Raw genomic sequence first — 25465 nt, 5'->3', positions numbered from 1 at the left:
CTCCTGGCGCCTCAAGACTACAAGTCCCAGCATGCAACGTACCCCTTCCAAGGCCCACCTCACTCACGCTGGCGTCACGCTGGCGTCCTCAGAGGGCACTACGGCAGGGAGCCTGATCGCGCCGCCACTGAACCGCTGCTGCCTTACTCTTAGTTCCAGTTTCCAGTCTCCTGGAAGGCCAGCGTCTGTAGGCGGGGTGGGGCGGTGCTTTAATTGCGCGTCGGTACGGCTTTCTTTCTTTTCTTTTTCTTTTTTTAGTCGCTGTGGTATAAAAGTCGGGATCTGGAAAGGGGCCGCCACAACTAGCCTTCTCTCCAAGTTTGCGACTCCCCAGTCCAAGATGAACAAAGTCTGTGCTGTTTTTGGAGGCTCCCGGGGCATTGGCAGGGCAGTGGCCCAGTTAATGGCCCAGAAAGGCTACCGACTAGCCATCATCTCCAGAAATGTGGAAGTGGCCAAAGCCACCGCCGGTGCCCTCGGCGGTAGGTATGGAGCTGGAGTTGTCCGTTTGTGTGGCTGCCATCCGTCTGTAAAATGAGCGGGACTGGCCTTTCCGTTTCTGAGGTTTAGCAAACTCACGTGCCCACCTGCGGGAGCACTCCCCGGGAGCGTAGACTGCACCTTGTGCAGAGAACCCCCTCCCCGGGCCTCCCCTCCTCACCGCCCTGTTTCCCGCAGAGCCCCTTCCGCCAAGCTGCCTGCTGCTGAGGGCTGAAGGCTTGGGGTTGTCTTCGAGACTGAGCAGCAGTCTTGTGTGTCCCTAAGCACCCACTTCCCTAGCGCCAGCCTGAGGGGCTGCCTTGTTTTGGCATGGGGAAGGAGAGCCACACAACAGTTAACTTTGTACGTAGGGCAGAGAGCTCAGGCGTGGGCAAGCTCGCGGGCGCCTGGGAGGCTGGGCTGGGCAGGAAAGGTAGGCGTGTCGGGCATAAAAGCGTCCCTTCAGTTTTTCTGTTGGTTGTTCCACAGAACTGTTTCCTAGAGACTTTTGAGTACCAGCCAGTTTTGAGATGTACCCAGTTTGGTTTAATACCTCCATAAGCGCTTAATTGTTTATTGAATTCTTTTGGTGACTTTTACAAAGGGGCAATTGAGATTTGTTCTGCCAAATTCCTTTTTATTGCAGGTAAACCTCAGGGGTTTTTTTTTCTTTTTAATAATGGATCAGTAACTTGTTTTTGTTAATTTAAGTGTTGGCGTAGGGAGATATAGAATGTTAGATTTTAAGATTCTGCTATTTTAATTGTTAGGATGGACAGGTGCACCTCATTTACTATTAGGGAGGCATTGGGGGAAAACAGAGGCCTGGGGATGCATCTGGTGGCTGTTACCTTTCAAATAACATTATTTATGGGCTCTCCTAATTGGTTACGTGGGTTAGGAGAGTATTAGACTTTCTAAAAGAAAACAACGTAAGTTAGAAACCAGGGAGAACTTAGTGAATGGTTCATGCTGCTCGTATTCATTGTCATTATGTTACTTTGACAAAGGGTGTGAAAGTGGTGCTCCTTGGCAGGCAGGCAGTGTTTGCTGGACGAGATTAAAACTTTTGCCTGAGCTCTCAAGGGCTGTTGCAGACCCAACAGCTCTTTGGATGAAAGCCAGGGGTGGGACCGTGATTTGAATCAGGTCCGTGAGTGATTGGTTTACGTGCAGAAAGTGACTTCCCTGCGATTTACTGTTTCCAAAGGCACGAGGGGCTGCTTTTAGTGTTAACTATTAGTCATGGTCAGCCAGAAAATAAACAATTAAAATATCTAAATTTTAAAGTGTTAAAATGGTATATTATTAAATCGAAAATGCTTTCTTTGAAGTATAATTTTTTGGTGTTAAATCTAAACATTTGATAAAATGGATATTAAAAATAAGTAACACTGAAACAGAGAACAAGGGGACAGTGACCAGAGGGGAGAAGGAAGGGAAGTTAAGGGGAAAAAGGGGGAGGGATTTGGAGGAACAAATAGGAAGGACACAGGGACGAGAACTAAGGGGGGGGGGAGGAAATGGGAGGGAGGTGGGGAGCAAGGGGCGGGGGAGGCTGGGATGGGAGAAATAGACAAAAAACTGTACTTGAAAAATAACTAAATAAAATTAATTTAAAAAAAAGGAAAAGGACATTGGATAAAAACAAAGGAAATCTGAAAAAAGCATTAGTAAATTACTGGTTAATAAAAAAAATAAGTAACAGTAACTTTTAGTAAAAAGCTTTTCCTATGGTATATAGTTTCAGCATATGTTACTGCTGTTTTTGTCTTCTCCTAATGGTCAGGCTTGAATAATAGTTGTAATATTAATAATATATTTGCCATAGGTTGAAACAACAACAACAACAAAACAATAATAATAAAAACCCAAGAGTTTATATTCAGGGCAGGGCTAGGATACCAATTCGACAAAGACCTAGCAGAATAGACATAAATTTCAAAAAAGTAATATAAAATCCAGAAAACTGTTGAATTGAGTAGATGGGATCATTGTCAAAGCTGTACATAGTATTAGATGAATTTTGCAAAGCATTACTAACAGGAAAAATGCCATCCCCCACTTTTTGTTGGTGAAAAACAAGGTTTAAGATTTGCGTTCTGCAGCGTTCTCTTCTTTCTCCTTGTTCTCCATCAGCCCTCATCCCAGCTGTACTAGGCTGAGCCCTGTGAGAGCAGGAACCATGACATCATCTTTTATCTCTGGGCTCTAGGTTAGCACAGGCCCAGCCTGTACTACAGGCCCAGTAGTACATGTTTAACACGTGTGTAGTGAATGATTTTTAAGTTCAAGTTCCAACTCAGAAGTAATTTTGATCTTTGTTGTGTAGGTGGTCATTTGGCATTTAGATGCGATGTTGCCAAAGAGCGTGATGTTCAAAATACGTTTGAAGAGATAGAGAAAAATTTAGGTCCAGTTAATTTCCTGGTAAATACAGCTGGAATTAACAGGTTGGTCTCAAATTTAAGTTCATTTCTAATATGTGATTTTTTTCTCTGTACCTTTGTTAGTATGAATTAGTATGTTAATTAACTTAGTTTATTTTTAATTGGAATAAAAATTGTGTATTTTAAAATTTGGTTTGTCACTCCATACATACTTTATACAATAAGGGTACAGTTTGATCAGTTTTAACATTGTAAGCCATATCTATGGTGAGCTGTAGGCCTTTTCCGGCACTTCAGAAGGCTCTCTCGGTGTCTTGCCAGTTAATTGTTCCTTGTTTGTAACCGCTGTTCTGATCTTGGTCACCATATTAACTTAACAGTAATGGAATGGGAATGGGTACTCTTTTTTGGGGGGGTTCTTTTTTATGATGAATTTGGGACAGAATATTTAAAATATTAACCTTCCTGCTAAACAAGGCTTAGAGGGCAGTTGCTCAATTAATTCAAGCCATTTTGGCCACATGGCACCATATTTTACAGTTAGGAATATTTGCCACTATCTGATAGTGGATAAGAAGGTGGATTTCAGATTCATCATTTCTGGCTTATCAGTTCAGTGCCTCTCAAACCAAGTTTAAAATGGGACTTTCTTGGTATTCTAGCTTAGAGGTGAAGTGCTTATTATACTCTATTTTAGGTAAAAATGTTACATATTTTGATGTATTTTGTTTTACATCATGTTTAATTTACTTGTATTTAATTTTATTTTTTAGGGATAGCCTTTTAGTAAGAACTAAAAGTGAAGATATGCTATCTCAGCTTCATACTAACCTTTTGGGTTCGATGCTGACCTGTAAAGCTGCTGTGAAAACTATGATTCAACAGCAGGGAGGGGCTATTGTTAATGTAGGTGAGTGTTCACCTGTACGATTTTACAGTGACCTTTTAGTACCATAGAAATATTTAATGGACTGAATTGGAATTCATTTATGTGTGAAACTTGGATGAAATGTGTCTGTTATTATCTGTGGAAAAGGATTTGACTGATTAGCGAGCAAAACAGGAATCACAAATTCACCTCCTTTAGTGGTCAAGGAGGAGTTAACTGAGTTGACACCATAGGCATTAGGAAACTGAGAGCCCAGCCATGTGATGAGTGACAGAGGATGGCTGGCTTTGGTGTCTGGAAGGCCATTTGGAACGGCAGGAGCAGCCACCACTCAGATCCAGTGGAACATTGCTTTGCATACCTGCGGTCCTGGTTTTGCCAGCTATTCTGATTTTTTAAGAGAAATTGGACATTTTGATTTTTATGTGAAACCTGGTTTTTAAAATATGAAGGAGGAATTGAAAAATTCTAGATATTGGGTGCTAGAAATGATGCCTAGAACAGCTGCCTGGGTCTCAGATTAATCTTGTGCCAAAATTTAAGAGGAAGTTTGAAGTTTTGTTAAGAGAGTAACTTTTCAGTGTTTTAGTGTGGACTCATGGGGCAGATAAACTGGGTGGTGTGTGCCTGTAGACCTTAAATGCAAAATGACTTGAAATTTTATTTCAGTGTGGTAGTTTTGAAAGTAGTGGCATACCATTGGCCTTTTAATTTGAAATGGTAGTACCTTAAATAGTCACAAAAAGGGGCTACTTCTTCATTGAAGTAAATGACCCTATTTCTTTCAATATAAGACATGGTTTTCCAAGGCAGATGTCAAGTTTTTTTTGTTTTGAAAATAAGAAAAAAGAATATTGTGCTTATAAGCATTAAAACGTTTTTGACATTTACATTAAAAAAATTAGATATCGATTTTGTTATAAAAGATTAGTAATAAGTCGACCTTGGCTTTCCAGCACAGTCAATAGGGATTTAAGCTGCTTGTGTGCTGCTGGTCTTTACCACCTGACACCCTAGACGTGTATTCTTTTAACTCTAAAATATCTCCTTTAAACAGATATATTTTTAAAAGCCCTCATCATTTCTTTGTATACATGCAAAACTTTAGAATTGTGCTAAAAGTAAATAAAAACATAATTTCAAATAAGAAAATCTTATTACACAAAGGACTACTTTAAACTGCTAAAAATGTATGCTGTTTCAGAAGTCACCACTTTTGACCAGACGAACAGTAGTATGTGGCGTGAACCAAGGCTTCTAAAGCTCCCTGTTTGGCCTTTCCTCCCTGCCTGTATTTTTCTTTCTTTTTTGTGTTTCTGTGTCCCCTTTCTTCCAAATGTTCCCGTCTCCATCCATCTGCATCTCCTCTGTGTGATACCTCTTTTCTCTCTTTTGTGCTTCAGCGTTCTTGTCCTTTGTCATTAACATATAATATAGGTAAACATTTTAATATTGGACTTGTTGATTATAATATAAAACATATTTGAAATGCTTTATAAAATGAAATTACTCTTTAAAAATTTTGTAAGGTTCTTGATTAATTTTTATATCATAAATATACGTCACCAGTGCAGAAAATTACTTCTCCTCTTATGTTTTGCCTGAATTTATTTGCATACAGATGATTTTAGAATTACAGATTATTTTTTCACATGCATATAAATGAGGAAACCCAAGAATCTTTAGTAGGCAACACAAGCTATATTTCACTGAAGGTAGCTAAAGTGCAATTTTACGTAAGTTTGTAATTAATGCTTTTCTTAGTTACATTGAGAGTAATTCAAATTTGGTGGGATTTGTCCTCAGATGAACTTGTTTAAGGTGGAAACGAATGCTTCCTTATGTCTAATAAAATCAATGAGCCATTAGCTGACTTTTCCTGGTTTCAACCTCTTCCTGCTGGAGGCCTTTATAAAGAGTGTAGAATTTTCATCATGTCTGACACATTCAAAGATGAGAGAGGGTTCCTTCCCCTTAATGGATCTGCTCTCACACCCAGTTTTACAATCGAGGTTTCAGCTAAACATCTTTCCAGTCCTGTTTTCTGTGAATCTGGAGCAGAGTCAGATTCTTACCACTGAAATGGCAATGGTGAGAATTCCTACTTTAGCAAAGACCAAGGTTAAGTGCTTTGTACCTTTTTTTGTGTATTTAGTGTAAATGACCTGCGTATTCAAATAACCTCATTAAACGTGTTTGAATTTGCCTTCATTTTCTTCTCTAGGAAGTATTATCGGTGTAAAAGGCAATGCTGGCCAGTGTGTGTACAGTGCCAGTAAAGGGGGATTGGTGGGATTTTCAAGAGCTCTCGCTAAAGAAGTGGCAAGAAAGAAAATTAGAGTGAATGTAGTTGCACCAGGTCAGTGAGAACTTCTTTTTGAACGTGATCTGTGTGTATATTTGTGTGTTCATACAGTGGTTGCAGAGCTTGTTCTTGTGTCTGTAAGACCATCAGCATCAGTAGGGCCCGGCCATGTCCTGACTGGACTTACCTGGTCCCCTTGCCAGGTTGTGCACTGTCCTGGAGGAAGAGGCAAGAGTGATGCCAGGCTGTTTTGTTTGCATAAAGCACATTGCTCTTTTTACTGAATGGTTACTCCCCAACTAAAGTCACAAGGGAAACGTCTCACCCCCAAATCAGTTATAAATGAAGAATGTAAGAATTTCAGGGGTTCGTGTTGGGGGGCAGGTGAGTATTTTCACATATACCCAGTGTTTAAACAATTCCAAACAGTATACCTTTGGAGAACCTTTGCATTTTGAGTGTTCTTTTTTATTCTGGGATGTTCCATGAATTACTGTTCACAACAGTTACTGATTAATTTAGACTTTGTCAAATTCAGTTTGTCAAAGCAGAACTTCCCAAATAGATGCTTTTATTCCCTAAATATATTCCATATGTCTATATTGTGGAAACAATACATCTGTATATTCAAAATATCTGAGCAGCTCTATAATACACTATGCTTTTAATAACATACAATCCAGAAGAATTAAAGAAGGCTGCATAGGCGATGTCACTTGCACATTTTACAAAGCAGCCAGGTACAAGAACTGATATATTCATTACTTCAAAAAGTCTTTACTTGCATAAAAAGGGATTGCCAGAGGTCATATAATGTTTCTGTTCAAAATAGACAAGATACCTTTGACTGGACTTCTGGTACCCCAGAGAGCTACTGAGGGTTCATGTCAGGAATTCAAACACCAAGAAAAATAGGAAGGAAAAAAAAATATTTACACTGACTCAGGCGGAAGGAACACCTTTTTAAAAGTTACTCAATGAAGTAGTAAGACTTTAGCATAGACTTTAGCGTTATTTGTGTGTTCAGTGAACGTGGAAGCTGACTGAGTAACGCTGTGGGAGGAGGGGAGTAGCAGAAACAAACACTGGTGCAAAGGCCCAGCCTGGAGGAACCGAGGCTCCTGAGAGCAGACCCGTTTGGGTGAGGCCAGCAGTGAGGATGGTTTTGGAGGGGGCTGTGGAATGAGCTTTCAAAACCGTAGAAGTCACAGTGGAAAACTTACAATAGAGCTGTGCTGCCATAGGGAATGTCTCAGGAGCGTTTGTGATTTTGTTAAACATGTGGGGAAAACCAAGCCAATAGGGAGACATTTCACTTGTAAAGAAAGCAAGTATGATTTGAGCTAAATACACAGAAATCAGACGTTAAGAGGAACATTTTTTGCACCTGTTCTTTTATTATACCACATTAGAAATGATCGATTGATTAATTGGGACATAAAGCCAATTATCTAGGTCTGTTAGTAACTGGTCATTGGAATATATTAAAACATAATGATCAGAGTTATAGTTGAGATTGGTATAAGGTAAAGAATCTCTTTAGTTTTTCTTCTTATTTATACAGAGTAGAGACATTATTTGGTACTCATGGATTGCATCTGGGTAGAATCGTTTTAAAGTGATTGTGAACCAAAACCCAAGACAGTATAAGGAAGTTTGCCACAGTGCTCGGGGCACCTGTTACCCTGTACCCAGCCTGCTCTCTGTCTTTTCTGAGTGTGCTGTTGGTTTTCACTTTAGTATCTTTCCAGTATCATCAAAACTGAAAACGTAATAATAAAATAAAATACAGTGATTGTGAATAAAATCATGTAATGAACTGGTGATTAGAAAATAATCTCTTATACCTTTTATATTTTTAAGTTGTTACTTTTAAATTTTACTTATGGAGTAACACGAGGTGGAAGGACCTAGCAATCACACACAGCCTAATCATTTTTACCGTTTACAAGAGTGGGGCCCGGTAGACAGGGACACACCAGAGGGTCGTGTCAGGGATGTTACCCCAGAGCTTTATCTTTAGCTTCCCCAGCTAAGGTAAGCTTAAATATAATGGCCCCTTAGATTTCTGATACCACGAGAAGAATTTAGGGGTTTTTTGTCCTTCTGCTAATATGGTCTGTCTAAACTATCTGGAATTACCCAATCTTGTAACTTTCACCATTATATTATTTGTCTTTTGCCAAGCTACTGGTTGATGAAGTTGCTTGGGGTAGGTAAGAGGGTAGTGCAAATGTGCTAAGGCCTAAACATCCCATGATTGCTCATTAGATGGTGTGATGGGCAGTTTGTTTAGGCACTTTCTTGACTTTGAATAAAGTGAGTGTTTTCATGTAGTTCTGCCAGTTAGCCATAGGATTTTCGATTTGGCATACTATAGGTATTTAAGAATTGGTTACCTGTGTTAAGAAAAGACATTTTGTTTAATATTTTTATTGTTTGTAAGAATGAGTTTGCAGAAGACTGTTGATGCCTTTTTATTTCAAGTTACTAACGTCTCCTTTTGGATGCTAGAGTTGGTGTTTTCTTTGGCGCTGATACTGAACTGTAGGGATCAGGAAACAGTCAAAACGTAGTGGTAGCCCTTTTGCTGTCTAATGTGCCTTCATCTCAATTCATTGTTTAGTCACAGAGCAGTAAATGTAAGGATTCTAAATCCAGGAATGTTAGATGAACTGTGGTTTAGATAATGTACATCCATTCTTCAAAAAGGAAGAAAGAAAAATAATCCAAAAGCTGCACTGTCACTATGCACAGCTTTGTGTTTGTGTGTACTGTTTACAACCTGATAGATTTCAGGGTTAGCTTAGTTTATCTGTGTGAGGAATAGATTGTGGTTTGGGCTGCGTGTATTCCCTTCCTTCCTTCTCTTAGGGATTGCAGTGGTGAGGGTGATGTGATGAGGAATTAATTCCTATTCATGGTGATTTAAAAGCTGATGGTTTAACGGTAATGTAAGTGTTCTTAACTCATAATAAATCATTCAGCAGACTTACTGGAGTGTGTCCTATATGCCAAGGGCTGTGTTAGGGTCCAGAATTACATAAATGAGTAAGATACTTCTGCCACAAGGAGCTAAGTATGGTGGGAAAGACAGACATATAAACAAATAATTACAGTGGTATGTGATGAATATAAAGATATATATATGACGCTGTGGAAATGCTGAAGAATGAGTGCTCAATTTTGTTAGAGTGAATTCGTTGTCAAGGCAACAGGCTAAATAGTGGGAATTCAGTTTGTATACAAAGGGAAGTTCTGTGAGTGTTAGAGAAATGTGTTTGTATGTCTAACTTTTCCTGAAGATCTTTCCAGTACAATTTACAGAAAAAAACCTGTTGCTATGTATGTGTCCATTTAATAAGGTGATCTACATTACATTTCATTGGCTTTATATATTTAGTATGAATATGCTTCATTGGTCATAAGCAAAATACAAGTTGAAATAGTAGAATTAAGTTGATTCTGTGGATTATTTATTAACTTTAATTTTCATAGTCATTATATTCAGATTCTTCACCAGATATCTGAATAGACCTGACAGGTATCAGAATTAAGAAGTATGTTTGTTTTTATGTCTTTTTTCTTGGTCACCTTTAAATGAGTTCCCAATTAAGGAAAGTAATTAAAAGGAAACTCTAAAGAAAATCAAGGAACAAGGAAATATTAAATTTGGCTATTATTCACTATCTTATATTGATTTTTAAAAGATTCTATTTATTTATTTTTAGAGGGGAAGGAAGGAAGGAAGGAAGAGAGGGAGAGAAACATTGATGTGTGGTTGCCTCTTGCACTCCTACTGCGAACCTGATCCACAACGTAGGCATGTGCCCAGACTGGGAATCGTACTGATGACCCCTTGCTTCACAGGCTGGCACTCAATCCACTGAGCCACCCCAGCCAGGGCATATTGATTTTTTAAAAGATCATTTAGTTCCAAAGATTTGATATTACTTTAAATATAAAATAAATTACTCCTAATGGATAAGTTTTAATGATTGGAAAAAAATGAGTATGAGAAATAGTATTTGGTAAATTAAAACTAGAATAGGTGCACAGCTTAAAAATATGTGTCTTCAAAGATGCAAATTAAAACCACAATGAGATACCACTTCATACCAGTCAGATTGGCCATCATATAAACAAGTGAGCAAACTACAAGTGCTGGAGAGGTTGTGGAGAAAAGGGAACCCTAGTGCACTGCTGGTGGGAATGCAGACTGGTGCACTCTCTGTGGTAAACAGTATGGAATTTCCTCAGAACACTAAAAATGGAACTGCCTTTTGACCTGGGAATTCCACTGCTGGGATTATACCCTAGGAATCCCGAAATAGCAGTTCAAAAGAAGCCGCACACCCCAGTGTTCATAGCAGCACAATTTACAACAGCCAAGTGCTCGATACAGCCTAAGTGCCCATCAGTAAATGAGCAGATGAAAAGACCATGGTACATTAACACAATGGAATGCTCCTCAACAGAAAGAAAGAAGGGGCTCCTACCATTTGTGACAGCATGGATGGAACTGCAGAGTAGTATGCTAAGTGAAATAAGCCAGGCAGTGAAAGACAAATGCCATCTCACCTATAAGTGGAAGCTAATTAGCAAAACAAACAAGTGAGCAAAATAGAACTTGAGACATGGAAATAAAGAACAAAGTGGCAGTGATCAGAGAGGGAGGGGGAAGGGGGATAATGGGGAAAAAAAGGGGAAGGGTAAGTCAAGGAACATGTAAAGGACCCAGAGACAAGGACAATGGTTTGGGGAGGGGAGGGTGTATAGAATGTGGGAGAAGGGGGTTGCAAAGGGCAATGGGATAAAAATGGGGGACCGTAATTGAACACCAATAAAAAAAAACCAAAAATGTGTTTTCAGTTGGTAATACAAACATGGTATTAAATTCAAAAGTACAAAAAAAGCATAGAGGGAAAAAGTGAGTCTTCTCTGTCCTGCTCATTCAAATTCTTTCCTCTAAGCAGTACACCTAGTTTCTTCTGTATTTTGTATACAAGCCAAGAAAGTGTGTGTTCAGAAAAGATGAATTGTGGCATACTGTTCACAGTCATCTGTAGCTTGCTGTATTTATAGACTAATATGTCTTGTGGTTGATTCCATATTATTCCATATAGAACTGCTTCACTTTATTGAATGACAGATTTATGCAAGTATAATTCAAATGTACAATTCACCCATATAAAGTATACAGTTCAGTGTATTACTAGAGTCACATAAATCTATTATCTATCTATCTGTTTATATCTGAATGAACATTTTCATCATCCCAGAAAAACCCCGTAGTCATTAGCATTTACCCCCATTTCCCTCTGATGTCCCCTGTTTCTGGCAACCACTAGTCTACTTTCTGTCTCTGATGATTTCCCTGTTCTGGATAGTTCTTATAAATGAAATCACATAACACGTGCTCTTTGTGTTATGTCGGCTGAGTCACGTTTAATGGCTTTTAAGACAGTGATTTCTGCTTCAGTGGTGCACCGTAATTTACTTAACCTCTTGCCCCTCGATGGGCATTTAGGTCATGTCTGACCTTTTGCCATTACAACTAACACCACGGTGACAGTACTTGCACGTAATTTACTTTGCACATGTGTAAGTATAGGGTGTAATCCTGGGGATAAACTGCCAAGGCTCAAAGGGTGCACACGTTTAAACATTTGACAAATGATGTAGCATTGCATTTGGTTCTGTAGGATACCTTAAGTGTTCACCCCCTTTCTGCTTTTTTTTTTTAATTGATGATTTTTAATATTGAGTACTTGGAGAAGATCTTGTTGACAAATGCTTGCATAAAATAAACTTAGCTACTCAAGACAGGTATTATTCTAGGTGCTGTTATGGGCTGTTTGGTATGGAGCTCAGTTTTGCACCCTGGTTCCTTATACACTTTTACAAATATAATATTAAGACATAGAGATTTGTTCTGGTTCAAGTCTTGGTCTAGTTTTTGTCAACAGCCTGTTCTGCCTTAGAAATCCCAGGTGTTGGGGACTATTTCAGTTCTTTCTGGGTCCTAGAGACTTATACCAGACAGAGAATGGACACCCAAGCTGGTGGATGTATCAAGTAGTGCACATCCCACAGTTGGATGATAAAGAAGATGTGGTAGACGTCTTATTTAAAGATGAAGTCTCTGCTCCATAGAAAATGTTCCACACTAACAAAGTGACCAATACTATACAAGTGAGATGTTATTTATTTATACTGTATATTTATTTATAGCTAGCCAGAAATGGATAAAGGGAATGCATTTCCTTTAGAATTTATCAAATACAAATTTTCATGGGACAAGAACCACGCACTTACTTTTATGAACTGGAGTATTTCTGATCCAAAAGAATTCATATTTTATAACAAGTAGTAAGGTGTGTGTCACTGTAGACCAAATTAAAGTGGAAGCATCCTTGTTCTAAGCTGGTGGAGTGCATGTCATTTCAGTTGTGTATTTATTGGTTTGAGCAGTGAGAGCTGTGGAGCCCCCTGGAAACCTCTAGCTGTGCAACAAGTGATCAGCGATCACACCATTTGTTAGATAGTGGCAGCCGCTGGCAGTTTGTCATCTTCATAGCCCGGCTGGAGAGGCAGTGTAAACACGTATGCAGTAAACGGGTGGAGCCAATTGTGGAGTGTTACTGATGAGGTGAAAGGATGGCACGGGAGAGTCAGGGGGGTGAGTAGAATGGAGCACACGCCGCAAAGCAGTGCGAGGGCAAGAGTGGGCATGCGGAGTGTGTGAGATCCAGTGTCTGTGCTCAGGTTTTATGTAGAATTGAAAAGACTGCGTGTAGGCCCTGTGAATACATGAGTGACCCCCCAAACAACAGAATTTATTTACAAAGAATGTGTATTTATTCTTACTTGTTGAAACTTCAGCCACCTTCAAAGTGTACTACATTTGATGCAATACACCTTAGGGACGTTTTTTCCACTGGTCAAAACAGTTTTTGAACTCATTGGTTTTGATGCCTTTTAGTGACTTTCATTTTTTGTTTCACCTCTTCCACATTGGCAGAACGTTTACCTTTGAAGACTTTTTTCATCTGAGGAAAGAAACAAACAAAAAAGTCACCCAGGGCGAGTTTGGGTGAAATGGAATGGTTGGTCATGGGGGTCATGCTGTTTTTGTCCAGAACTGCTGAACACTCGGTACAGTGTGGGCAGGTGTGCTCATAAATCACTCATCATGAAATGGGCAAATGTGTTGAAAGAGTCTTGAAAAAAATGTCACAGAAGCAGAGTGAGGCTTCTCACAACAGTGCTAGCCGGTAAGATGTAACAGGTGGATTCCTATAACACTTCTGTAGTGGGGGGAAGCCTGTACTACAAATGGCCTGCCCTTCAGACTATAGTTCTCTTTTTGGGGGTCCCCCTCATTCTTATAGGTCAGGATCATGTGGTTTGTTTGCTGTAGCATAACATGACAGTGAAATTTGGTAGAGCTGACCTAATTTATCATTGCAAACTAGTTTTACATTTTTTTAACTTGAATTCTGATAATTTGGGTGTAGTTGTATGAGTTTTATAAAGCTGTAGATAGATTTTTTGGGCAGTGAAACTATTCTGTATGGTACTGTAATGGTGCACACATGATGTTATGCATTTGTCAAAACACAGAACAGTACAACCTAAATGATGCGTCCTGATGGAAACTCTGGACTTGAGTCAATAATCATGTATCCATATTGGTTCTTCAAATGTACATACTCAGACAAGATGTCCTGGAATAGCAGGGGAGGGGCACAGTGTGAGAACTTTTTCCACTTTCAGCTCTATTTTTCTATAAACTTTAAAGCAGCTCTAAAAAATACCTGTTAAAAAAGTTGCAGATAATTGGGTCTCTCAACTTGTTCTTGGCTCTCCATATCAAACTTCATAATCAAAGAGGAAAAGCCAGTCCTGGTGAATTCATCCCTTTCCTTTCAACTTGGCCTCTGACAGGTCCTTTGTCCAGGCTCTTGGTGCAGAGGCCAGTGAAGGTGATTGCAGCTAATCAGCTGCGGTCCCCTAAGGCTCGTCATTCCAACCACAGCTGTGGGTAGAGGCTGTGGCAAACTTCTCCTGGTGCAGTAACACCCTTAGCTTCCAAGCTTGAGCAGTGGAGGTAGAATCTTCATGGGAGGCGGGTGCCTGAACATACGACCCTAGCTCCGCACTTCCTGTTAGCATTGCTGGACTTGGAGGGCACCTCCTCCCGCATTTACAAATGTAGCTAACCTGGACGCCATAGTGGAGCTGAACCCAGGCTGGACATCTGAGCAAGATCTTAAGAAAAGCTTTGAGCTTCTGGCCTTTATCTGTTCCCTACATCTGGCTTACCTGGTGGTGGGTTTTTTTTTTGAGGACCACAATCTGGCCTCACAGCCCATATGTATGACTCAGAGGCCTTTCCATCTCACTGAGATTGTCTTTGAACTTGTCTCCCTGCCTAATCTCCCTTCCTAGGTAAGGTTGCCTTCCTGTACCTCATGGCCTGTACTAGAATTGGTTCTATTTCAAGGTGAAAGATCCTCAAATGGCCTGTCATAGGTGGTGTGTCCTTACCCTTTGTCTGCAAAAGGACAAACCCATCAGAGCTGCAATGTCCCGAGAAGCAGGCAAATCAGTTTCTCTTAGCACAACAGGTAGAAAACCCAGAGTAACATCTTGGAATATTCTAAGCTCCACACAGCTTCCTGTATGATAACCGAAGGTCCTTTGAAGACGAGCTCACCTTCCTAAACTTCGAGTAAGGAAGCCATGAAGACTACTTAATGAGATACATTTTTTATTCTCGAGTCATAGTTTTGTAGAGCTAAAAGAAATCTCAATAACCTGTCATTTTCAATCTACTTCTCTCATTTCAGGAGACAGAGACAGCCGTGTGGGTTTACCCAGCACATGACTTCCCTCAGGTCCTATCTCTGATCGTGTTCACAGAGTAGGGAACAGAATCCAGTTTAATGTGTCCTAATCTGGTTGTTGTCGTTTTTTACCACAAAATGTTGCCCTTGAGGAAAAGTCACCAGATCCAGCTGGAAGTTGAGACTAAGAGTTTGTTAATCATAGTTGCAGTGTCTCTCAGTAAGCCAATTTTAATATAGTTTATTGAGATTTTTTTCTTAAGCTTAAAATACATTATATCTTTTTGCTTAGAGTTTGAGAGTAAGTATATATTATACCAATTTTCCTAGAATTCAGAATGACCTGAGAATAAAGTCTAGTGTATCATGAAGTTTTTGAGAAGTAACCAGATTTTAAATATTATATTCATAATTTTACTTCATTTAACTTTCGTAATAGGCAAGGGAAATTTTTCTTTCTCCCATCCAAGTACTAACCAGGCCCAACCCTGCTTAGCTTCCGAGATCAGACGAGATCGGGCGCGTTCAGGGTGGTATGGCCGTAGACGGAAATTTTTCTTTCTAATACACTTTCTGAGTCTTCATTGAAAATAAATGTGGCCAAGGATATTAAACTTTGGAACATGTTTTCTGCAAGCCTTATTGCATACACAGGTCATGTTCTTCAAGTTTTAATTTTCTGTGTGTACTTGTATCAGAACTGGGTGTGACCCTAAGATTTACTTCTGATGTGAATATTGGAATTACTGGTCTCTCTAGTCATCAGCTGTCCTAGTCATAGCAGATGGGATAGATTATTGTCATAGTGCTGGAGCAGTTCATGTGACCCCCTGTGCTATGCCTGTCTTCCCTCCACCCCCCGCCCCCCACCACTTCTGCCCCACTCAGGGGAAAATGGTCAGTTCAGGTGCACTTTGTTTGTGTACCTCCAGGAGGATTTTCACTAGAGTTCCTTATGTTAAAAGTAAGGGTGCAAGCGACTCTTTCCTCCGTAAATTATAGGTTCCCCGAGGAATATAATGTTTATTCATGTTTATATGTACCCACTTACATTGTGCTATGAATTGGGCCCAATATTTGGGAGTGACATATTTCAGTGTTAAATATAAATGTTCATTGAGTTAAATTGAATAAAAATGTATTCTTGGTTACTTTGTTGCTAGCAAAACTCTATATTTTGTAAACAAGGTTCATTAGGAATTTCAAATTTTTGGGAGCAAATTTATTATTTGAAATTGAGCAAATGTTTTAGCGTCTATCCTCTTCTACTAAACAAACATTTCTCTTTTAGGATTTGTTCACACAGATATGACGAAAGGCTTGAAAGAAGAACATATAAAGAACAATATTCCTCTTGGGAGATTTGGAGAACCTGTTGATGTGGCACACGCAGTTGTGTTTCTTTTAGAGTCGCCGTATATTACGGGCCATGTTCTGGTAGTGGATGGGGGGCTGCAACTCGTAATATAATTTACAGATCACTAAATTATAATGTTTAGAATCAAGGGCACACTTTATTGGTTAGTCAATCATATCTACATGGGTGACATTAGCTAATAAAACCTATTCATGCTTTAAGTGTTGATTTTCATCTTTGTATGAGTATATCTGAAAAGAGTGGTGTTTGACCAGTTGTGTTTTCTAAATGGTATGTACCTTACAGAGTAGCAGTTTTAGTATATAGACATTTTTCAGATGATATAAACAGGTATTATAGTACCTTTATTTTGCCTCAAAAGTGGAAAAATTAAGTTTAATTTTTAGGAATTATTATGTCAGGCTGACTTCTCTAGAAGTTAAACTTGTGGGCCATTGCCAAAAAGAAGAGTATTTACAGAGCATTTGTTTGCAGTTCTTCAGTAGCCCTGCTGAAGTTAAACATCGTGTTCTTTTTCCTATGCCCTGGATGATCAGTTTTTATATGGCTTGAAAAAAACACTAGTGGTTTGATACAGATATGAATTTAGATGAATTTTCACAGTGACAGTGCCCCTGATGGAGCAGCTGGGCAAAATAGTCTACAAACATGTGTGGTACAGTTGATCCGTTTGTAGAAATTCTCAATGATGATGAGCATTAACCCTTATCTTAGGGATATAATATCTGCTAAATTGATGATCTCATCAACTTAGGGAGTGGAAGTGTTGTGTTTTTTTTAATATACAAAACAGTATATAGCAAACTACTTAAAATAGTATAAAAAGTAATGACATTTTAACAATGAAGAGTATTTCAAATATGATTCTTACCCTAAAACTTTAGATAATAAATACTTAATTACTTTTAAGCAATCCTAAATGATAAGTATGCATTAATAATGGATTGGATGTCTTTACAAGGAGCAAAGCATTAGTGTTAAAATATTCACCTGAGAATGAGGTAAACTCACAAAGTGAGCGCCACTATCAGGCAACATCTATTCTGCATTGAATTGTTTTGCGGGGAACGGTGTGACATTTTAATGTCACTGGACCTATGTTGGTTTTTATTAAATATGTTTAAAATATTTACTGCATTTTAAAAAGTGATTTTTACCCTTTTATTGAGGCTGAACATTCTTTTATATAAACAGATTTAATTTCGTATTAAAAGTCAATGCAAAAGCTTGAATAGGATATAGAAATAAACACAAAGTAATAAAAATAAAATGAACATAAAAAGTAATAAAAGCAGCCCCGGCTGGTGTGGCTCACTGGATTGAGTGCCGGCCTGTACACTTAAAAAGTCACAGGTTCGATTCTCAGGGCACATACCTCGGCTGCAGGCCAGGTCCCTAATTGGAGGCATGTGAGAGGCAACCCTGTGTTTCTCTTTCTCTTCCTTCCTGCCTTCCCTTCTCTCTCAAAGTAAATAAAATCTAATTTAAAAAAAAAAGTAATAAAAGCAAATTTGTTTGAAATTAAGATCAGTGATTCCTTAAAAATTACTTTAGAATTTATCTTTGAAATAATCTTCTTTTCTTACCGGAGTCTATTGAGAATTTGAGAAAGTCAATTAAGTGTGAATAAAATTAGTGTTATTAATCAAATTGTCACTAAATGCAAGCACAGTAATTTGCAGAATTTACCAGGCGTTAACAGTTCTAGGTACGTACAGGAAATGTAACATTAAAGGTGTTTCAAATGTGGCTGCCAGTGCATTCCCAGGAATTATTAAAAATATTTATAATTGAAAATTTGTGCCTTTTGACTCCTGTCACCCATTCGGTCTCCCAGCTGGTCCTTGCCTCTGGGAAACGGCAGTCTGTTCTCTGTACCTATGCGCTCAGTGTTTTTTGTTTTTGTTTTTTACAGATTTCACATGTGCATGAGGTTATATGGAATTTGCCTTTCTATGCCTGACTTATTTCACCTAATACAATGCCCTCAAGCTCTATCTGTGTCACAAATGGCAAAATTTCTTTTTTTGTGGCTGAAAATAAGTATCTACCTACCTCTCTCTATATCTGTATATCTCACACATTTTCTTTATCCATTCATTTGTCAATGGATATATGGACATTTGTTTGCATGCCTTGACTGTTGTAAATAATGCTGCATTGAACAAGAGGGAGCATATGTTTTTTTGAGTTAGTTTTTTCACGGAAATATCCAGAAGTGGAATTGCTGGATCTTAATAGATGTTCCTTTTTAAATATTTTTGAGGAACTTCCGTACTGTTTTCATAGTGACCGTACCAGTTTATTGTATATTCTCACCGACACTGGGCAAGGGTTGTCTTTTCATTACATCCTTGGCGACACTTGCTGTGTCTTGTGTGTTTGATATTAGTTGTTCTGATGGGAGTAAGGTGATAATTCCATTGTAGTTTTGCACTTTCCTGATGAGTATGGTGAGTACCTTTTCACATACCTGTTGGCCATCTTGTGTCCTCTTTGGACAAATGCTTATTCTAAATGCTGTCAATTTTTCATCATATTTTTTGATACTGAGTTTATTCATTTTTTAATATATTTGGGCATTAACCTCTTACTAAATACATGGTTTGCAGCTATTTTCTTCCAGTTGATAGGTTGTCTTTTTATTTTGTTACTGTTTTCCTTTGCTGTGTAGAGATATTTAGTTTGATGTATTCCCATATGTTTATTTTTGCTTTTGTTACTGTTGCTTTTGGTGTTAAATTTAAAAATCATTGCCAAGAGTGACTCAGGTTGCTTACTGCCTATGTTTTTTTCTAAGGAGTTCTGTGGTGTCAGGTCTTGCATTCAAGGGTTTTTTTCCATTTATGGTATAAGAAAGTGGTCTCGTTTATCCTTTTGCATGTGGCTGTCAGTTGCCCAACACCATTTTTCTTCTATTTTATGTTTTTGGCCTCTTTGTTGTAAATTAAATATTCATATATGTGGGTTTACTTTGGGCTCTTAATTCTTCGCTCTTGGTTTCTGTGTCTGTATTTCTGCCAATACCATACTGTTTGATTATTGTAGCTTTGTAGTAAAGTTTGAAATTGGGGAGTGTAATACTTGCAGCTTTGTTCTTTCCACTGCTGCCACTGTCTTTCAGGTTTGCTTTGGCTCTTCATGGTCTTTTGTAGTTTCATAGAAGTTTTAGTTGTTTTGTTTTTGTGGAAATTGCTGTTGGGATTTTGATGGGGATTGCTTTGAATCTATAGGTTGCTTTAGGTAACATGAACATGTTAACAATGTTAATTGTTCTAATTTATGAGCATAGAATAGCTTTCCAGTTTTTCTTTGTCTTCAGTTTTTTTTATCAGTCTTATAGTTTTCAGCATAGAGGTTTCACTTCTTCGTTAAGTTGATTTCAAAGTATTTTTTCTTTTTGTTGTAATTGTAAATGTTTTTGTTTCTGTTAGTTTTTCTGTATATGGAAACACAACAGCTATTTGTATGTTATTTTTGTTTCCTGCAACTTTACTGGCTTCATGTATTATATCTAATAATGTTTTGGAGGGTCATTAGGGTTTTCTACATATAAAATCCTGTCATCTGCAAATATGACAGTTTTACATATTTCTTTCCAATTTGGATGCTTCTTATTTCTTTTTTAGTTTTATTTTTTGTTAATGTCTCTGATTAGGACTTTCAGTAGTATGTTGAATAAAAATGGGAAGAGATTGAATCCCTGTCTTATTTTTGATCTTTGAGGAAAAGTTTTTATTTCTCAACCACTGAGTATAATGTTTACTGTGAGTTTGTCATATACGGCCATTATTGTGTTGAGGTACTTATATATTCATTAGATTGAGAGTTTTAAAATCATAAATGAATATTATATCTTGTCACATGCTTTTTTTGCATTTATTGAGACAATCATATAATTTTAATCCTTCATTTTGTTAATGCAGTAAGTATATCACATTGATTGATTTGTGGATGTTGAATCATCCTTACATCCCTGGAATAAATCCCACCTGATCATGACATATGATTCTTTTAATGCATTGTTGCATTTGATTTGTTAATTTTTTTGGAGAATTTTTTCATTTGTGTTCATCAGCAGTATAGACCTATAGTTTTTGTGTGTGTGTGTGTGTGTGTGTTGTCCTTGCCTGGTTTTGGTTTTGGTTTTGGTATCGGGAATGTTAAGCCTTGTAAAATGAGTTAGGAAGCATTCCTTCCTCTTCAGTTTCTTAGAGGAGTTTGGGAAGGATGTGTAACTTTTAATGTTTGGTAGAATTCACCTGTGAAGCTGTCTGGTGCTGGATTTTTGATAACTGGTTGGTTTTTGATTACTGTCTCAACTTTCTTACTAGTGATCTATCCATATTTTTTGTTTATGTTTTAATCTAGGAAGGTTGTTTAATTCTAAGAATTTATATCTTCTAGGTTGTTGAATTGATTGTGTATATTTTTCATGGAGTTATTTTATGGTCCATTGTATTTCTGTTATGTCAGTTGTAAGTTTTTCTTTTGCTTATTGAGTCCTCTCCTCTTTGTCTTTCTGCATCTCTCTCTGTGAGTCTAGCTAAAGACTTGTCAATTTTGTTTATCTTTTTTAGAGAACCATTTTTTCATTGATCTTCTTTATGGTCTTTTAAATCTTTCATTTATTTCGGCTCTGATGTTTGTAATTTCCTTCTTTCAACTAACTGGGATTTAATTGTTCTTTTTTAGTTCTTTGAGGTATAGGGTTAGGTTGTTTGAGATTTTTCTTATTTTTTTTTAATTACAGTTTACATTCAGTATTATTTTGCATTAGTTTCAGGTGTATGGCAGCATAGTGATTAGATAGTTATATACTTTACATTGTTATTCCCCCCAATATTTCAAAGAGCCACTTGGCATTGTAATAGTTATTACAGTATTATCGACTCTGTTCCCTATCCTGTACTTTACATCCTGTGGCTGTTTTGTGATGACCAATTTGTACTTCTTATTTCCTTCATTTTTTCGTTCAGCCTCTCAGTCCTCTTCCCCGGCAGCGTTCAGTGTGATCACTGCATCTGTGCGTCTGTTCCTATTTTGTGTATTTTGCACTTTAGATACCATGTGTAAGTGAAATCATATGGTATTTGTCTTTCTCTGACTTAGCATAATACCCTTCAGGTCCATCCACGCTGTCACAGATAGTAGGATTTCATTCTGTGTTATGGCCGAGTGATACTCTGTTGTATACAGAAACTGCAGCTTCTTCATTCACTTCTCGGTTGATGGAAACCAGGGCTGCTTTCCTGTCGTGGCTATTGGAAATAATGCTGCAATGAACATGAGGTGCACATAGTCTTTTGAAGCAGTGTTTCAGTTTCTTTGGCTATATACCCAGAAGTGGAATCACTGAGTCATATGACATATACATTTTTAATTTTCTGAGGATCTATACCAGGGGTATCCAACCTTTTGGTGTCTTAGCAACACACTAGAAGAAGAGTTGTCTTGGGCCACACATTAAATACATTGAGACACATAATCACAAAAAAAAATCTCATAATGTTTTAAGTAAATTTATGATTTTGTGTTGTGCTGCACTCACAGCCATCCTGGGCCACATGTGGCCTTCAGGCCATCGGTTGGACACCACTGTCTGCTTTCAACAGTAACCGCACCAGTCTGCATTCCTACCAACAGTGCAGTAGGGTTCTCTTTCATCCACGTCCTTGCCAGCACTTGTTTGTTGACTTACTGATGGTAACCCCTCTGATAGGCCTGAGGTGATATCCCATTGTGCTTTTAATTTGCATTTCTCTGATGATTAGTGACATTGAGCATCTTTTCATAAATTTATTGGCCATCTCTGTGTCTTCTTTGGAGAAGTGTGTTCAGGTCCTAGCCTATTTTTTAATTGGGTTTTTTGTTGTTTTGGTGTTGTAGAAGTTGTTTATAAATCTTGGATATTCATCCCATATCAGATGTATCATTGGCGAATATCTTCCTTTATCAATAGGTTGCCTTTTTTGTTTTGTTGATAGTTTCCTTTGCTGTGCAAAAAGTTTTTAGTTTGGTGTAGTCCCATTTATTTATTTATTTTGTAGTCCTATTTATTTTTTCCTTGCCTGAGAAGATACATTAGAAAAAAATATTGGTAAGAGAAATGTCAGAGATTTTACTGCCTTTGTTTTCTTCTAGGAGTTTTTGGTTTCAAGTCTTACATATAAATATTTAATCTGTTTTGAGTTTATTCTTATACATGGTGTAAAAAGGTGGTATCTGTTGTTTTCCCAACACCACTTACTGAATAGAGTGTCTTTACCCCATTGTATGTTTTTTCCTCCTTTATTATATATTAATTGATAAGATAGGTGTGGGTTTATTTCTGGGCTCTCCATTGTGTTACATTGACCTTTATGTCTGTTTTTATGCCAGTACTAGGCTATTTTCATTACTATAGTTTTGTGCTATAGTTTGATATCAGGTAGTGTGATACCTCCAACTTTGTACTTCTTTCTTAAGATTGTATTGGCTATTTGGAGTTTTTTGTCTTTCCATATACATTTTTGATTATTTGTTCTCGTTCTCTAATAAATACATTTGGTATTTTGATAGGAATTGTGTTGCATCTATAGATTACTTTGGACAGTATGGACATTTTTAATTAAATATTTTATTTATTTGTCTTTAGAGGGGAAGGGAAGGAGAGAGGGAGAGAAATATCAGTGTATGGTTGCCTCTCATGCATCCCTTGCTGGGAACTGGCCTGCAACCCAGGCATGTGCCCTGACTGGGAATCGAACCGTGATCCTCTGGTTCGCAGGCCCGCGCTCAATCCACTGAGCTACGCCAGCCAGGGCAGTATGGAAATTTTGATGATGTTAATTCTTCTTATTTCTGAGCACGGTATATGCTTTCATTTTTTGTATATTTTTCAGTTACTTTTCTTCACTGTATTATAATTTCCTGAGTAAAGGTCTTTTACCACCTTGGTTAAATTTATTCCTAGGTATTTTATTGTTGATTCAATTGTAAATGGGATTGTTTGTTAGTTTTTTTTCCTGATAGTTTATTTTTGGTGTATTATAAAACCAATTTCTGAATATTTACTTTGTATCCTCTTAGTTTGTTGAATTCATTTATCAGTTCTAGTGGTTTTTGGTGAAATCTTTTAGTTCTGTATATACAGTATCATGTCATCTGCAAATAATGACAGTTTTACCTTTCTTTTCAATTTGGATATCTTTCATTTTTTTTCTTGTTCGATTGATTGCTGTGGCTAGGACTTCCAGTACTGTGCTAAATAAGACTGGTGAAAGAAGACATCCCTGTCTTGTTTCTGATCTTAAGGGAAATAGTTTTAGTTTTCCTTGTAGAGTGTGATGTTACCTGTGGGTTTGTTATATTGAGGTATGTTCCCTCTATTCACACTTTGCCAAGAGGTTTTTTTTTTTAAATCATAAATGGATGCTAGATTTTTTTCAATGGCTTTTTTTGCATCTATTGATACTATCATATGATTTTTATCCTTCATCTTGTTTATGTAGTGTATCATGTTAATTGATTTACAGATGTTGAACCATCACTGCATCATTAATAAATTGTACTTGTTCCTGGTGTGTGATCTTTTTAATGTATTGCTGAATTTGGTTTGCTAATATGTTGTTTAGGATTTTTGCATACATGTTCATTAGGGGTATTGGCTTGTAATTTTCTTTTTCCTTTTTTGTAGTGTCTTTATCTGGTTTGGAAATTAGGAAAGCTGGCTTTGTAAAATGAGCTTGGGACCCTTTTATTCTCTTGAATTTTTTGTAATAGTTTGAGAAGGATACCCAGGTCCCTTATGTAAAATGATATGGAACAGTGTATACAGTCTTCTGGCTATGTACACTGTTCTATAGCAGCGCAGAACAGTATATACAGTCAGGAGGGTGCCCTAGTCCCTTATGTAAACTGATGTAGGACACTGTGTACAGTCTTCTGCCTGTATGCACTGTTATACATCAGTTTAGAACAGTATATACAGTCAGGAGGGTGCCCTAGTTCTTATGTAAAGTGATGTAGAACAGTATATACAGCCAATCCACAAATCACAAATACTGTTTTCAACCTGTGGTTGGTTGAATCTATGAATGTGAAACCTGGGAATATGGAGGGCTGACTGTGTAATTATTGGAAAAAAAACCAGCTGATAAGTGCACCTGCACAGTTTAAACCCTTGTAGTTCACGGGTGAACCTTATAATAAAAAGTAATATCAAGAGCAAAAGGGGTCAAGATAGTGTTACTTAGCTCTATGGCTTCTGTTACAGTATCCACAAACTTAGCATATTAAAACAATACCTATTGGCTGATGTGGAGCAGTGGATTGAGTCCCAGCCTGCAAACCAAAGGGTCACTGGTTTAATTCCGTGTCAGGGCACATGCATGGATTGTGGATCAGGTCCCCAGTAGGGGGTGTGTGAGAGGCAACTGCACATTGATGTTTTTCCTCCCTCTCTTTCTTCCTCCCTTCCCCTCTCTTCCCCTCTCTTTAAAAATAAATTTAAAAAAATTAAAACACAACAAACCCCCCTCCACAACACCTATTTTTTTTTATCTCAGAGTCCTATAGGTTGACTTGGTATAGCATGCCTCAGTTGGTTCCTCTGTTTAGTCTCATGAGGCCAAGGTCAAGGTGTTGGCAGGGTTGTCTGTGTTTGTTTCTGGAGGTCCTGGGAATATATTCACTTCCAAGCTCATAGGACTGATTCCTTTTTTGCTTGCTGAGTGTCAGATGTGGCCCAGTCTTTGCTTCTAGAAGCTGCCTAGATTGTTTTTTCATGTGTTCATGTGCAGCATGGAAGCTGAGTCCTTCTCATGCTTCAAATCATTTCAGAAAGAAAAAAGTTACCTGCTTTTAAGGGCTCCTGTGATTGGATTTGGTTCACTCTGATAACCCAGGATAAGTTTCCTATTTTAAGGTTCATAATGTAATTATGTCTGCGAAATCCCATTAGCTATGTAAGGTACAACTCCTAGGATCCAGGGATTAGGGGAGTGCACATGCTTAGGAGAGAGCAGGCATTCTGTCTGCCAAGATGGAAAATCATGATCCCCCACTCAGTTCCCAATCCTGAACTTGTTCTCAGACCCGGAGTTGTCAACTAAAGGAGAAGTTGTGTTCCCTCGATGAAGACCTCAGCAATAACATAGCACATATACATAGGGCAATTCCTTGTTCTTT

General features: G+C 38.0%; 1 protein-coding gene across 5 annotated transcripts in view; it reads left to right on the top strand.

Annotated features, from left to right (window-relative positions):
• The first annotated feature begins 251 nt into the window (after positions 1 to 251).
• The window catches only part of CBR4 (carbonyl reductase 4), a 91083-nt gene continuing 65869 nt past the window's right edge, over positions 252 to 25465 (top strand). For 2 of the 5 annotated variants that reach the window (XM_053658072.1, XM_037140372.2), the window contains exons 1-4: positions 252 to 482; positions 2813 to 2933; positions 3644 to 3780; positions 5984 to 6118. In XM_053658072.1, the coding sequence (XP_053514047.1) occupies positions 341 to 482; positions 2813 to 2933; positions 3644 to 3780; positions 5984 to 6118 (535 nt within the window). In that variant the 5' untranslated portion in view covers positions 252 to 340. Of the gene's footprint in view, positions 483 to 2812; positions 2934 to 3643; positions 3781 to 5983; positions 6119 to 6175; positions 7016 to 16207; positions 17820 to 25465 lie in introns of those variants that run through there. The other 3 variants (XM_037140371.2, XM_037140373.2, XM_053658073.1) reach the window with 3 other exon arrangements.

Source organism: Artibeus jamaicensis, unplaced genomic scaffold (assembly GCF_021234435.1).
Source record: "Artibeus jamaicensis isolate MK-2021 breed Jamaican fruit bat unplaced genomic scaffold, CSHL_Jam_final scaffold_537, whole genome shotgun sequence".
Lineage (NCBI taxonomy): Eukaryota > Metazoa > Chordata > Mammalia > Chiroptera > Phyllostomidae > Artibeus > Artibeus jamaicensis.
The sequence above is the reverse complement of the archived record's forward strand: the minus strand, read 5'-3'. Positions and strand labels throughout refer to the sequence as shown.